The 17,193-nt window shown below is 41.5% G+C and overlaps 1 protein-coding gene across 2 annotated transcripts in view; it reads left to right on the top strand.

Moving 5' to 3' along the window:
• NTNG2 (netrin G2) overlaps window positions 1–17,193 on the top strand; it is a 216,132-nt gene that overhangs the window by 181,479 nt on the left and 17,460 nt on the right. For both annotated transcript variants that reach the window (XM_082263920.1, XM_082263921.1), the window contains one exon: window positions 7,952–8,119. In XM_082263920.1, coding sequence (XP_082120046.1) covers window positions 7,952–8,119 — 168 coding nt within the window. The remainder of the gene's footprint in view (window positions 1–7,951; window positions 8,120–17,193) is intronic.

Genomic DNA, 17,193 nt, shown 5'->3' with positions numbered 1-17,193 from the left:
GAATTATTTTCTTATATCGTAGTTTTATTGCTCCAGAGCGTGTATACCCCCCTTAGTCTTCTAATCCAAGTGTTTTGTTTCATGATATATTGTACTTTTTGGTCCTATCTGTGCAATAGAAATTATGACATTGCTTTGCTTCCCGTTGATGTCACCACTTCCCCATGGCAAGGGCCTTATCTCCTGCTCCCAAGTGTGAACCTCCTATGATTGGAAAAGTAAGCAACACTGGCAATTTCTAGCAGCTCGGTGATGTTAAAAATTGGCATTCATTACTTAAATAAAAGAACCAATGGCCCCCTCAAGCTAAATAGTCCGAACCAGCTGCACAACTCATTTAACTGCATGGGATAAATCACTGGCCAATCTCTTCCACTTTTGTGTCTGAGGGACACAACTGAAAGTTAAATATAACCCCAGATATGGATTTTATTGCATAGTTATATTGATCTAGTTCAGACCAACTAAGCATACATATTTCATACCTGTTGGACTGCTGTAAGTGGAGAATCACTGTAGTAGTCGTAGGCTACTACAGTAATTCCCGTTGTCTTCTGGGTCCTGCTGCCATTTTCCATAGTGAGCACGGGGGATCGCTTGCTCAGCACAGGTGCCATTCACAGAATGCCTTGTATTTTATTTTTAAGTAAATGCAAGGTTTTCTCTAATTGGATGAAATGAAGAGGCGGAGCAGTTATGTCACAATCTCCACCTCCTCTAATCAGAGAATGCCTTGCATTAATAAAAAAAAAAAAAAACAAGGCTCTGTTAAAGGAATTAAATGATATGTTATCCACTGGGTGGTGCTGTGGATACACCTTGTGTATGATTGTGCCATGTCCCAAAAGTCAATACATATCAAAGTCCATATTTTAGATTCCAAACATACTATGTCCTGTTAAAGTGAACAAGTGAATTCCTTTGTTCACGATGAGGAACGGCAGCTGCTTGGCACAGGAACCCCAGAAGACCGTGGCAATCACTGTAGTAGCGGCGTCTACAACAGTGATTCTCTGCTTCCACAGTGGTCCCAAAAACATGGAAGATGTATACTTACATTGGTCCAAACTGGTCCAATTTTACTATGCAATAAAAATCAGTCCTTGAGTTCATTTTAAATGGAAAACGTTATCTAAATGAGGGACAATCCCCCTCTTGGACAGGTAGGTAAGACATTCTGTTCACAAAATTGGTTATTTCATTGTTATCTAAAAAAATATCAGATGCATCATGTTGATGGAGTCAAAATGTAAGGTGTGTTGTTTTAAATAACCTCAGATGTAGCAGCAATGAAGGATTGTTTTTCTACATGATTGGTTAAATAATGCTAGTTGGTTAAATAATGTTGAGAAGCCGTATCTGAGGAGTGAATGTTGGAGTGTCTGTGCTAAAATGTTTGATCTGCATTTTCAAGTCTTTGTTCATTTGCATGGGCTGTTGGTTCTGTATTCATCTGCATGGTCCATTATCACAATGCATGGTTCACTCCCTCATCTGCATTTAAAGAATTCCTACACAATAAGTTCATTCCTGCCCATTCATCTAATTCAAATAAGTCATTATATATAAAGTGGCTAATATCTTGACTTATTTTTATTTTAATGTTTTTAACTGTAAAATGGCTTTTTTAATTCCTTGTTCAGACTGGCTTCTGTTTACTTTGGGATGTTTTACTGATGTTTACCCGCACTATCTTACACATTACCCAATAACAGTGTTGTCTGTTAAAAAAAAAAAAAACACTGTGCCACACTGTGTCCCCATAAAGTGAAAAAAAACTACAATTGCATCAATTCAATATATCATACAAAAATCCATGTTATAATGTCCATACAATATCCACAATACAAGTGTTTCCTAAATGAGGATAACCAACTTTTATTGCAGTCCAATGTGAAAAATTCAAGTGACAAAGTGTTCAAAACAATCCAAATAAAATATTAGAATAATGAAATCCAAAGAATTAGAAATGCTGAAAAAAAAGTCTTCAAAAAAATCTCCACTGATGTCTTTTTAAATTAATATTCAAGCCGTGCTTATACTGCTGTGCATAAAGTGCTCCCCCTCCACCAGGTGTGCTTTCACCTTGTTTCCTGTGACTTCACAATTAAGTTTGCTCAAACAGCGCTTGCCGCTTATGTCCCTCTGGGACAGGTGTAATCGCGGATCAACAGCGAGACATGGCTGTGCACATTACCACTCTCGTTCATACACAATCCTTGTCAGAGTGTTGTGACGTCAGGTGCCTCCCCCCTACGCGTTACGCCATAGAGTCACTGTTGCTCCAGTGGTCAGATATACGGGAAAAACATTTAAAGCGCATATCAAGCCAAAGATTTATTTTTTTACTTTTGCAAGTAAATACCTAAAGCTAAACTCTAGCCTTGCCTTAAGTCTTGCACAGTTGTACAAGCTCTTCTTCTGTAGTGCGCTTGATCACTTTGATTTCACTGTGAGCTTTTCACAGTGTATTTTAGAAGCTGCAGAAAGTTATTTCCTGGCTGCACTACTGCAGCATCATCTAGTCCTTTCTTCCCCTTCCTTACTGAACCCTGGCCCTCCCCATTAATTTATTGGACTTCAGTTCTTTTAGTCATGGAGGCTCAGCATTACGTCTGGGTGTAACTCCTCCCAAGAGCTAACCTACTGCATGCATCATGCTTGAGGGCTCTTGAGAGCAGTACAGAGGCAAGGTGATGTGATGTTTTCAGTAAGCTACAGTATGTACAGCACCCAACTGCCTTCTCCAGCCATGTTGATGGTGTGAGAAGAGAGGAGGGAAGGCAACATTTCCACGTCTTATGGTAAAAACCTGAAATAAATAAAACCCGTCCACACTTCCCTTCCAAGATATACGTTTTAGCTAGAGGTGCAATTTGAAGTGGAATTTCAGGCAAAACTTTTGTTACTAGTTTTGGTTAGAATAGGGAGTACCTCTGTCAAGTTTTTTTGCCACAGACAGAAAGATTCCTCTGCTTCATGCTTGACCGCTCAGTATTAAAAAACTGGCAGAATATCTAGCCCTCCCCATTCTATCCAAAAAAAAGTTTTTGATGGCTTTTTTAAAATTCACGTAATAATAGGTCTGCTTGCTCTATGCAGGGAACACTAAGCTTGCATGGGCTGGATTGTACATTCTATTTTCTTCCCTTCCAGCGAAAATAGATAAAAGTATTCTTTAGTCATATTCAGGGATTTAAATAACCCTTCATTAAAAAACGAGGGTTAACGAGGTTAGTTACAGTATGTCGGAGTCCCTCTTTAATCACGTTGCCCTTGAATATAAGTATCGTCACCACTGTCCCAGAATTCCTTGTCAGAACCCCCCCTTTCAGCCTAGATGCTGGCCTCCAGCCATGCTGTAGGGAGATTGACACTTACGTGTAAGTTTCCCTACTGGTGTTTGATTAAATCTCGTAACATCGTTCAGAGCCTGCGGCAAGGTCATGGATCTGGCACAGTCCTCTCTGGATAGAATAATGCTCGATTGAAACATCCAACAGCTCCTTACATTGTGATGCACATTCGATTTTAACGACTTCGAGAAATCTCAAAATGACAGTGGCTCAGTGTAGTAACGAGGTACATGACCAATCGCTAAATACAAAATGAGGTGTTCTACTATGAAAGATGGGAGCATAGACTAGGCTTTGCCTTTATATGGGAATACCAGAGACCCTGTCACCGCCTTCAAAATGTGCAGGTAATAGCACAGAAACAGCACGAGTTGTAAATGCTTTCTTGCAGCATTTTCCCTTTGCATTAATTATTTTTTATTCACTTGCAATGTGCCTTTGAACTTGATAGAAAATTTGACTACTTTAGCAAGAGTCAGTTACCCAGCACAGCCCCCTTCATACTTGCCTGTTATATTCCTCTCCTTCTCTAGAGTGTCTATATAACCTATAAGTGAAATTTTACATTTTTCAGTAACGCGTGTGCGTTAAATCACATTTAATGAGCATTGCATCAAGGCAGCCCATTAAAATCAATGGGCTTTCAATGCACAAAAATGTTTAAAAAATTGGATATGTTACACATTTTTGGTGCTTTGTCTTAGTGCTGGGATCTCCAAACTTTTCAAACAAAGAGCCAGTTTACTTTCCTTCAGACTGGCCGGATAGTGGGCAGTGGAAGTAGAAAATGCCCCAGGCCTAGTTTCAGTGAGAATAAACATTTCCTCGGGGTTGGTGGTTAGCAGAAGGAGGAATAGTGCCCCATCATTGGTATCAGTGGGAGGAATAGTGCCCCATTATTGGTGTCAGTGGAAGGAATATTGCACCATCATTGGTGACTGGTAAAGGAATAGTGTCCAATCACTGGTATCAGTGGAAGAAATAGTGCCCCATCATTGGTGTCAGTGGGAGGAATAGTGCCCCATCATTGGTAACAGTGGAAGGAATAGTGCCCCATCACTGGTGTCAGTGGAAGGAGTAGTGTCCCATCATTGGTATCAGTGGGAAGAATATTGCCCCGTCATTGGTATCAGTGGGAGGAATAGTGTTGCATAATTGGTATCAGTGGGAGAAATAGTGTCCCATCATTGGTATCAGTGGAAGGAATAGTGGGCCATAATTGGTATCAGTGGGAGAAATAGTGCCTCATAATTGATTTCAGTGGGGAGAATAGTGCCCCATCTTTGGTATTAGTCCAGAAGGTCATTGGTATCAGTGGGAAGAATATTGCCCCATAATTGGTATCAGTGGAAGGAATAGTGCCCCATCAAAGGTATCAGTGGGAGAAATAGTGCCCCATCAAAGGTATCAGTGAGAGGAATAGTGGCCCATAATTGGTATCAGTGAGAGAAATAGTGCCCCATCATTAGTATCAGTGGGAGTAATAGTGCCCCATCATTAGTATAAGTGGGAGGAATAGTGCCCCATCATTAGTATCAGTGGGAGGAATAGTGTCCCATCATTGTATTGGTGGGAGAAATAGTTCCCTATCGTTGGTATTAGTGGAAAGAATAGTGTCCCATCATTGGTGTTATGGTGTTAGTGGAAAGAATAGTGTCCCATCATTGGTGTCAGTGGGAGGAATAGCTGTCCCATCATTGGCCACAGTTTGGAGACCACTGCCTTGGATTGGGTTGCTGTTCAAAATAAATGACACAGAGATGCGTCAACGCATTTAACGGAAAATCTCCAACACAGAAAAATAAAAAAAAGGTGATGAGATTCATAGCCTTCCCCTACTCTACTAAAAAGTGTATTTCAGTCTGTGTCGCTCTTGGAGATTTTGTGTTTCCTGTCCTGGTGATTGGAGTCCCATTCACAAGTTGAATTTGAAACTAGCCAAAATGGAAGATGTCTTATTGCTACCATGAACTGCTGGTCAGAAAAAAGAAAACACTACCAGACATCAGTCTGTTAAGTATAGAAGAATAATGTCTCTATTGTGGTATAAACTATGGACATAGTCCATATAAATAGTGTCTTAAATAGATTGTGTCTTTATTTTTTGCTTCAATTTGTACTATGTTTACAGCATATGTTTGCTTAAATATTCTCAATAAAGCTTTTTATTGAAAAAAAAAAAAAAAAAAGATTGTGTCATTTGAAGAATTTAATTCTAAAGCAAAAATGTAATTTATTGCAGTTTACCGATCCTTAGATTTAGTGGCTGCAATTGTTTTATTTCTTCAGGCCTGAGGATATTTTTAGCAATTGATCCTGCGAAAAAAAAGCTGTGTATTGGTCAGTTCCTGGTAGTGAAAAAAACAATATGAACAATGTTATCTCTCTTTTGTAAACTACTAATCCCAATAATCTACCATGTAATGGAAATTACCAAAGGTAGACATGTTTGAAGTAGTGATCGAACAAAATATTGTTTTTTTAATGCCGATACCAATATTTTGGTCATCGGATATCGGTATCGGCCGATATTGGCCGATATTTTCGGACATGTAAAAAATTTTTATTTATTTTTTTTTTCTAAAGGTACTAAAAGACCCCAAACCCCTCCTCGGCACCGAAAAGCATTCAAAACGCCAAGTTTGGCTGTTTTGATTGCTGTCAGATTTTTAATTCTGCGCCAAGTACCCGAAAGTGATGTCATGACATCACTTCTTGTTTTTTTACATGGAGACCCAGATCTTCTCTTCAGCAGCAGCTGCGGTGGAGGTAGGCTGCCCTGGTCTCCCGGTGGGATGGGAGACCCGGGCAAGCCGCGGGAGGGGGGGGGGGGGAAGTCCACTCCTGCTCCTTGTAATGAGAGCCGAGTGGCTCCTCAGCCGCATCGGTTGTCATTACAAGTCAGCCGGCCGTCGGCTATGGACACCGGTACCGGGGTGATGCCTCTAGCTGCAGGCATCACCCGGTACAAGCACTTTCCCTAAATATCGGCAATATCAGTAACCTCAGGGGCCAATTCCGATACATCGGGGAAAGTGCATATCGGCCCCCGATATATCGGTGTTGCTGATAATTAGTCGATCCCTAGTTTGAAGCCCATCCTATGGGACAACCATGGCTGCCACCATAGATACAATGGAGTAATAAGACAGGGACAGGAATTGAGCTATTCGCAGTATTGCCAAGTAAAAATAAAGGGGGAAATGTCTAAAAAAAGGAAAACTAATACAGCCCCCTCATCTGAGGACCGGTAAACTGCAATATATTACATTTTTGTTTTTAACATAATTAATATATTGATGCCTGTTTTCAGTAGAATATCCTACCAACCAGCAGTTCATGGTAGCCACATCTTTGATCTTGGCCAGTTTCAGAATTCTGTTTGTGAAAGGGGCCCGTAGCTCCTAAAGAAATTTTTGAAACCAAAAAGGGCACAACCAAGGTTGACCCAACGGCAATTTATGGCATGGGAACCAATAGTATTTTGTTATTCAGTAAATATGTTGGTCTCTCTCTGGATAACGGTATTAAGGTGACAGAATAAATGATTATACATTGTGAAATATTGAATAAATATGGCTGCTGTTGGCACAAGAGCACTTATCCTTAGCAGTTTGAATAGTGCAAAAAAAGTGTATATAATAGTGTAGTGCTACCCTCTAAAGTGCTAAGTGTATATGTGTGTATATATATATATATATATATATATATATATATATATATATATATATGGGTGATACCTTCAAATAATGTGTAAAATATAAATAAATAAATAAGCTGTAAATGCTATATAAATATATATCATCAAACAATAACGTAATAATAAATAAAGTGCAAAGCAGGTCATTAAAATGCTCAGTGTGATTGCAAAGAGCAATAAAGAAAATAAATCAAAATTTCTTACGGATCCAATAACAAAACAATGATACAAAAATAATATAAAAGTCTGTGTACACAGAAGTTCTCCAAAAAACTTCAATGTGTCCCTTCACCAATAGTAGTAAGTGATATACTGTATAGTGATCTTCTTCCTTTACACCTCACTCCTTGTAATCTGCCTTTATTATCAAATTGCTCTTAGCTTGCTTGCCACTAGATGTCACCTGTCCTTTATTTCCAATGGTGTATTATCCCTGCTGCTGAAAGGATGTTCCTAGGAATCTTTCCAATTGCTTTCCACCATATTTTCACTGATATAGATATAAGAGGAATACTCGCATTGTGCAGTATATAATGATTTATTTAAAATGCAATAAAAAACACACATTGAAAATACACAGCTGTCAGCAGTAATTCACGAGCGTCCTGCCTCCGCTCACGCCTTACGCGTTACGTCGCGGTCACGTGACTTCTTCAGGGGTTGATTATTTATTTTATTATTTATTTATTTATTTTGTTATACAGTGACATAATTACAGCTTCATCCCAGAGTGCTGACACAAGTTCCAGGTGAAGGGTTTGCCCAAGACTGGCACACTATTAAATTGACTATCGTCACTTTGTGTACATGACACATTCACTTGAAGCACTGAACATCCCAGGGTAAACTGGAGTCAGGTGGGTTCAATCTCACAAGCTTGTTCTTTATTCTACAGATTGCGAATGCTACGGCCACTCCAGCCGCTGCAGTTTAATCGACTTCCTGAATGTGGTGACTTGTGTCAGCTGCAAGCACAATACCCGAGGACAGCACTGCCAGCACTGCCGGCTGGGCTTCTACCGTAATATTTCTGCTGAACTGGACGATGAGAATGTCTGCATACGTGAGTCGTTTTTGTAGTATGTTCTTGAGAGAACGAGAGCTAAAAATATTTCTAAACCAATGCTTTTTTTGTATCTCTGGATAGAATGAGGAGGGTTAGAATACCTGTCAGGGTTTGTTTTATTGTCTATATTCTAGCTGGGGAGATTTACCTTCACTTTCAGTCAAGTGAGTAAAATTCTCTTTGCTGTCTCAGCATAATTTGTGGGAAACAATGCCCACCATTGTTGGCCATTGTGCATGTATGTTTGTATATAAGTATACTTTATTTATAGTACTGTGCAAAAGTTTTAGGCAGGTGTAAAAAAAAAAAATGATGTAAGTAAGAATACTTTTAAATATATATATTTTAAATATTTTTTTATCAATTTATGAAATGCAAAAGGAGCAAACAGGAGAAAAATCTGACCACCACCCTTTGGCTTCAAATCGGCATCAATTCTTCTAGGTACACTTGCACGCAGTTTTTGAAGGAACTCGGCAGGTAGGTTGTTCCAAACATCCTGGAGAACTAACCATAGATCTTCTGTGGATGTAGGCTGCCTCAAATCCTTCTGTCTCTTCATGTAATCCCCGACAGACTCAATGATGTTGAGATCAGGGCTCTGTGGGGGCCATCACTTCCAGGATTCTTTCTTGTTTATTGGCTGTATGTTTGCGGTCATTGTCCTGCTACAGAATACATTTGGGACCAATCACACTCCTCCCTGATAGTATGGCATGATGGATCAATATCTGCCTGTATTTCTCAGCATTGAGGACACCATTGATCCTGACCAAATCTCCTACTCCATTTGCAGAAATGCAGCCCCAAACTTACAAGGAACCTCCACCATGCTTCACTGTTGCCTGCAGACACTCTTGCTACAGCCAAATATTTCAAGTTTTGACTCATCAGTCCAGAGCACCTGCTGCCATTTTTTTGCACCTCAGGTCCTATGTTTTTGTGCATAGTTAAGTTTCTTAGCCTTGTTTTCATGTTGGAGGTATGGCTTTTTGGCTGCAGTTCTTCCATGAAGACCCTTCTGGCCAGACTTCTCCAGACAGTAAATGGGTGTACCTGGGTCCCATTCGTCTCCACTAGTTCTGTGCTTATGGCACTGCTGGACATCTTCTGATGTCGAAGGGAAGTAAGCATGATGTGTCTTTCACCTGCTGCATTAACCACTTAAGGACCAGAAGGTTTTACCCCCTTAATGACCAGGTCATTTTTTGCAATATTGCACTGCGTTACTTTATCTGACAACTAAGCGGTCATGGGACACTGTACCCAAATAAAATTGATGTCCTTTTTTCCCCATAAATAGAGCTTTCTTTTGGTGGTATTTCATCACCTGTGCGGTTTTATTTCTTGGGCTATAAACAAAGAGCGACAATTCTGAAAAAAAAAAAAATATATATATATATATATATATATTTTTTACATTCTGCTCTAAAACATTCCCAATAAAAAAAATTTTAAAATCTAATTTTTTTCATCAATTTAGGCCAATTTGTATTCTGCTACATATTTTTGGTAAAAAAAAATCCCAATAAGTGTATATTGATTGGTTTACACAAAAGTTATCACGTCTACAAACTAGGGGAAAGATTTATGTAGTTTTTATTCATTAATTGTTTTTTTGTTTTACTAATCATGGCGGCGATCAGCGATTTTTAGCGGGACTGTGACATTGCGGCAGACAGATCAGACCCCTAACTGTTACTGCAATAATGACACTGGCAGGGAAGGGGTTAACCCAGGGGCAATCAAAGGGTTAACTGTGAACCTAAGGGATGTTTTCTAACTGTGAGGGGGATGGGCTTGTGAAATCAATACAGAGACTGTATAGGAGGAACACAGGAGCTCAGCATTGATTCCTGAGCGAACAATGGTCTTCTGTGCTTACAACAGCAGACCGCTGTTCTCTCTTCACGGGGAGCGATCACGGCTGCCGGCCCCGTGCATCGGCTTCCCCACTGGTGAGTGGGTGATTCGTGGGATTGTGGGACGCTCAAAGGGTTAAATGTGAGCCTAAGGGGTGCTTCCTAACTGTGTGAGGGATTTACTTACTGGATAAACACAGAGATCTGTGTTACTAAATAGAAGGAACACAGGATCCCTATGTTCATCACTGACAGCAGGGGAGGACTGGGCTAGGGGGCAGGAGGGCAATTGCCCCTCGGGCTGCTCTGATGCCCCATAAAAAGGCTGCACCACTTCTGCCACAGACATGCCTAAAGGATTCCTGGTGAAGAGAAGTAAAAAGTCCCCACCGCTGACTTACTGAGTGCTGGATGAAGACAAGGACAGAGCGCAGGCCTAAAGCACCCCCCCCCCCCCAGCATGGATGGTGTAAACTGTGTCTGACAGAAGCCGGTTCCATGCCCCACTGGACACTCTTCTGTGCCGGCAAGCCCCAAGGGAGCTGCCCAGCTCCCCCAAACCTCCCCCTACTGGCCAGGTTGGAAACCCGGATTCAGACGGTAAGTAGAGAGTATCTGGAACGGGGCTTCAGCTTGGAATGGGGGTCAGGAGGAGGAGTGGGAGGGGGGGGGTGAGGGAGAGTCGCTGCACCATGGGCCTCTGGTTTGTACTTGCCCCCTGGGCTGAACGTTGCCAGTCTGCCCCTGACTGACAGAACAGTGGTCTGCCGTGTTTACATCGGCAGACTGCCGTTCTGTCTCCATTGGGAGTGATCCAAGTGGCTGGCGGACATCGCATCCGCATCGCATGATATTTATATTATCGTATTATCAATTACATATAAAAATACTGTATATATGTTTAAATTTTTTTTGTAGTACACATGTATATAATTTGAATGTTCGTGGTTCTTTTCTTTGGCAGCACTTGGTAGCCATAGCAGATTTTAGTTGGTAATCGGTAACAGATGTAGTGATGGGAGTGAGGAGAGAACTCTGCACAGTATAGTGACCTTGTTGGATAAGAGACCAGAGTTCTTAGTGAATGAAGGGACATTGGAAAAAATGGTGGTTCTACAAAGTATTGACTCAGGGGGGGCTGAATACAAATGCACACCACACTTTTCAGATATTTATTTGTAAACAATTTTAAAAACCATTTATCATTTTCCTTCCACATTAATGTTGCACTTTCTGTTGGTCTAACCCAATAAAATACATTTACGTTTCTGGTTGTAACATGACAAAATGTGGAAAATACTTTTTCAAGGCACTGTATATATTAGTGATCGACCGATATTTTTTTACCGCCGATATGGATATTTTGGTCATCGGATATCGGTAACGGCCGATATTTTCGGACATTAAAAAATATATATATTTTTTTAATATCTACAGGTACTGTGGTGAAAAGATCTGGGGGTCTAAAAGACCCCAACCCCTCCTCTGCACTTAAAGCATTCAAAACGCCAAGTTTGGCTGTTTTGAATGCTGTAAGTTTTTGAATTCGGCGCCGCCAGTACCCGAAAGCGTCAAATTCAAAGAAATGGAGACTCGGTCAGGCGGCGATGGTGCGGCGGTGGAGGTAGGATGCCTGGGTTTCCCGGTGGGACAGGAGACCCGAGCGAGCCTCGGAAGGTGGAATGACAGCCGAGAGGCTTCTCAGCTGCATCGGTTGTCATTACAAGACAGCCGACCGTCGGCTATGGACACCGATACCAGGGTGATGCCTCTAGCTGCAAGCGTCACCCCGGTACATGCACTTTCTCGAAATATCGGCAATATGGGTAAATCATAAGGCTGATTCTGATATATCGGGCAAAGTGCATATCGGCCCTCGATATATCGGTGTCCCTAATAAATATATATTTATATATATATATATATATATATATATATATATATATATATATATATATATATACATACATACATTTTCCACTATCAGATCTCAAAGACATGTGGCAAGTCTGTGGGACACAGGATTTTCACATGGGGACTTGGGAGGTATGTTCTTCCAGAACAATTCACTAAGTATTAAACACAGAGCAACTAAATGAGATCCAGGCATGTAGCAATTTTAGCAAGGGCTTTGGAACAGCAACACAGCCACTTCTTTTACAACTGGTTCCCTTTAAATGCCCTTTTATATATTCTTTCCGGATGGGCTTTTATAAGTCCATTCACTTACAATTTTTATGTCTTGCTTGTCTGCTGCTGGGGTAATTCACTCACTTAGGTATGAAGACAAGCCATAAACACATTAGGGTTGGTGCATCAGCTGCAGAAAGCGTGCCTGCTGAGTAATGGCTCACAAGTCTTTGGTAATTGGATTACAATGTATCCTGTGCTGGTGAAGACTCTGTCCAGATAAGAGCATTTGAGTTGATCGGAATATTCCAGCAATATATTATCTTGACTCTTAACAAACTCTTATCGGCACAAGAGGTTACTCACCGTTACAAGAGTAATGTAATTACCTTTAAGTAATGCTGGGGCTTCCCTGCTATCATCCACAGACACTTGTCAGTGAATGATATGAGGAGGAACATATGAAGTGGAGCTTTTGCAGTGGCTGGGCCCTGACCGCCGCTGGGAATTGTTCATTGTAATGATAGCATAGAAGTCATGTATTTCCTTTGACAAAAGTGGTGACCTATGCTTATTCAGTGAAATGGGACAGGTTCTTTTAATAGCCCCACACACCAACTGATACTTACCTTTCCCTTGCTCCTCACCAGCCTGTATACCTGAAAGAGCACCAAGTCTAACTGTTTAAAATAAATTCTTTATTAAAAGAAGAAAACAGCAAAAATTACATCCAATCAATAGTCATATACAGTAGGTACAGGCGGTCCCCGGGTTACAAACATCCGACTTACAAATGACTCCTGCTTACAAAACAGCGGTACCTTGAATGGCGCCAGTGCAGATGACTAATAACTTTGTGTTCCCAGAAGGAGGATGGGATGAGGAGCGGGCAATACCGCCCAGCAACAGGATGGTAAGAGGCCAAATAGAAGAGTTCTATGATGGAGAAAGAAGGGAACATCATGAAACCTGTCCTGCACCCGACTGTAGTGACACCGGCCACATCAAGGTGAGGTGTCGGCAGTAACCGCAGAGTGCACAGAATCAGCCGTCTCTCCCTGCTGAGAAGACCGTTACGGTGACCAGAAATGACGTCACCAGACGGGCAGATCACCAACGAGAGTCTGCAGAGTGAATACAAAGGGCGGCCAGCTACAGTTTGGAGAGGAGAAAAATGCCAGGAACCGTTGACCGACTACATGTTTCGGGGGTAAACCCCTTCTTCAGGTCTACAGCTGGCATATAAAACCAAAGAAGAATTTAAATAGGAAGGGGAAGGGGGGGAAACCCCCCGTCACCTGCACTTACTCCTCCCAAAAGATGGCTGCTGACAAAGAATGAATAAAAATAAATAAGGAACAATAATAATCAGGGCTGCTGTTAGAAATCGCGGGGCCCAGTACAGACTACCTGGCAGGGCCCCCCCAAGAAAATATTAAAGATATATTTAGCTAAATTACAACAAAATCACTATTATCAGACACAAATATAACATAACTCGCATAATTCCTGCTAAATCTAAAAAAAAAAACTATGTTAAATAAAAAAGATGAGATGAGAAAAATATACAGGCTGGGCAGTTGGAGCTCAGTGATCAGAGAGACAGAGAGAGAGAAACAAAGTTACAATTTACAAATAAGCTCCTGAGCAGAGATAAGTGCTGGGAGGGGGGCCACACAAGGGAGGGGGATTAGTGAGGGACAACTGTCTCTTTCTCAACAGATAAAAGCTGATAGCAGGGAGAGGGACAGATCAGATTCAGGTGCTGGAGGAAGATTTCTGTATTTGTTGTCCATCACTAATCCTCCTCTCTGTGTGGGCCCCCCTGTGTGCTCGGGCCCCCTACAAGAGGGCTGGAGGTCCCCCCCTATCAGCGGCCCTGATAATAATAACAACAAATGAACAAACTAGCTGACATAATAAAAATAACAATAAAAATGCAAATAAGGATAAAAATAAAATAAAAATTGAAATGCAAATAAGGAAAAAAAAATTGAATCATAATCATATAACATCATGTCTCTGCTCTTACACGACAACATGAGTATCAAGCTCTTCATTCAGGCCGTGGGGAGATAGAGTATTGAGCCTATATATCCAGAAGGTCTCTCTCTTGCATAGTATAGAAAAGCGCTCACTATCAGTGAGAGTACCCCTGAGTATAGACTCAATGGCAAGAACCATCAAATCTTGAATATTCCTAATGTGATGATTGGAAAAATTACGGGGGACACCTTTCCTTTATGAGTAGAAAAAATGTACCTGTTCCGACTTTCAAACAAATTCAACTAAAGAACAAACCTACAGACCCTATCTTGTTGTAACCTGGGGACCGCCTGTATGAAGATAGTAGCACATATCTAATGTCTACAGAAATGACAAGGTGACATGTACAGAGTCCACAGTTGAATATTGAACAGCTTACCAGGTAGCATTGTAGTAAGCCCACATAGAAATGTGTTATAGACTCGTATTGTCAACCAGATGGGTGATAAAGTCAGTGATCTGTGTCTATGTATGCACATTACCCTACTCATGAATTAGGTTTAGTCACAAATGGAACCAGCAATATTAATAACAAAGGATGGTTTCTCAGCTATTCTCCTTTTTATGAGCAATGGCAATGCATCCTGGGGCAAAGGGGAAAGGGGGAGGAGGTTGCATGCTTCTATATCTGAGAGTACTGTTCATTTCTAGGGGCTCTGACAAACAAAAGTAGCAGGAGAGCACAGCAAAGATGGGTGATGAAAGATGCCCTATCAAGAAAACCTGTCACTTTTCCCTGCATGGTGCAAGGGGAAGCACTTTGCCAAGCACTCTTTGTTACGGGGTACCTAATGGGATGTCTTTGATAGATTTCCCTTTGAAGCCTGCTCTTGTTCTGAATGGTGGATTTCCCCAGTCACTGAAAAGCATATTAGCATGGGGTGGCACAGCTTAGACAGAGCAGTATAGTAAGAGGTTGCCCCTTTAATCTCTCAAGAGTGCCTGTGGATGACAGGTTGCCAAGTGGTTAGTGTTCAGGTTTCCTCATGCCAGGGGAGTATGGCACTCTTGATCCTGACCACCCCCTAGGGTTTTGCAAGTGTACCTCCTCTATAGAGCTGAGGCGAAGAGGGAGGGTTATTGTTTTACCCATGCAAAGAGAAAGAGCTGCTGCTATCTAAACCATGAAGTTGCAAGTACCCGATGTCTATACTGTTGAGAAGAACTATCTCAGTAAAATAAAATTAAAATATCATATAAAACTATTTTTTTAATTGTTTATTTAGGTTTTTTAGATAAATAGATAGGTCAGATACATATTTGAATTACAAAAATATAACCGCGTATTACATGTTCCTGAAGAAGATAAAGAACATACCTTAAGACAGAGAACATACCTCAATTTTGGATAAGCAGACCCAATATCAACTTTTAAACTTGACGTCATAAAGTCACGGTAAATCGAGAGGAAAAAGAAAAAAATGAGTGGCTGAATGGTAGGGGCTTAGGGCTAGGGTAAAAAGCTGCAATGTCTCAAGGGGGGGGGGGGGGTTAGAGAACCCATTCTGTACAGGGGTAACTAGATCTGCGAATGCCACAGGAAAAATAGGTAAGTAAGGGTAGAAGAAACTCCCTGCAAAATAGCAACATGTATTTGGACATGGAGAAAAGCCCAGGTGAGATATGGAAGAAAAGAGGAAGGTAAACCGTTTTAGTTGAGCAAACTCAGTTCACTATGTAGTATGAAGATTGGCCTGTCTGTAGGCAAATACAAGGTAAATAGGATGACAATAGCTGATGAGAGACCAAGGGTGCTGGTTGGTTGAAGTGTGGGAACAAGCGGTGAGGCAAAGGAAATTTGGGCCATTCTTGTTGCAGTTTGTGCATTTTGGTTGGCAGAAAGGTATACTGTGCACTTACAGTTCACCAATGCTGTGCGAAATACACCATTATCCCAGGCAGACCAGGGAGGAACGTTAAGTGTTGGCCTTGGAAGCAAACGCTATCAAACTGGTCCTTTCTTGGTAGGAATGGTTACTTCCAGCCTGAAGATAGAGCACCATACAAAGTGTGCCTCAATGCTGCAGTGATTATTGATCATGGAGAGTGTTGTCTCAGAGAACATGGTTTATCGTAACAACTCTTCTCACATTTATATATACATGTTCAAAACAGGTATTGTAAAGGATGAATTTGATACAGCTAAACAACATGTTTTGTGAAAATGATATGGACTCAACTAAATCAAATACCATGCCATTGTCACAAATAAATATTTTTCGTTCAACGTCCACTAAAAAGACCTTGCCCACGCAGGACTAAGTGACAGTGGGGCTGATTTACTATAACTAGAGAGTGCAAAATCTGGTGCAGCTCCGCAAAGAAACCCCATCAGCTTCCAGGTTTTTTTTATTAAAACTTACAGTGCTTTGAAAAAGTATTCACACCCCTTGACATTTTCCACATTGTGTCATGTTACAACCAAAAACGTAAATATATTTTTTTGAGATTTTATGTGATAGACCAGGGGTGTCAAATTCCACTTCATCGTATCCAGAGCAGATGTCCAGAGCACCCCACGCCCCCTTAGACCCTTACATGAGAAATCAAGAGTCACCCACCCTTCCTTACATCATAATGCACCCCCTTACCTTGTGCTGCTGCCAGGAAAAAGATGCGGGTAGATCTGGGAAGAAGTTCAGGGTCTGGAGGAGAACCAGAGGAGGGCTGGAGACAGCTTCCAGAGTCTGCTGAATGCTGAGACCAGGGAAGGCAGAGGCAAGGTGGTGTTGCGGCTGCACAGAGAGGTGCAGGATCTGTAGTAGGAGTTCTGCCCTCCTCTCTGATGCGGTCTACTGAGGAGGGGGGGCAAAGACAAGCCCTTCTGCAGCTGCACAGAGTAGTGCAGGATCTGGCAAAGGAGTTCTGTCCTCTCTGCTGCCGACTACAGGGAAACGGTGGGGGCAGAGACAAGGGGAGTGCCGCAGTTGCAGGAGAGGTGCAAGGGCTACATGAAATGGCCACCCGCAGGCCTTGTGTTTGACACCTGTGTGATAGACCAACACAAAGTGGCAATAATTGTGAAGTAGAAGG

Source organism: Pelophylax lessonae (assembly GCF_965119305.1).
Source record: "Pelophylax lessonae genome assembly, chromosome: 7".
Lineage (NCBI taxonomy): Eukaryota > Metazoa > Chordata > Amphibia > Anura > Ranidae > Pelophylax > Pelophylax lessonae.
This window is presented reverse-complemented; position numbering and strand designations above follow the sequence as displayed.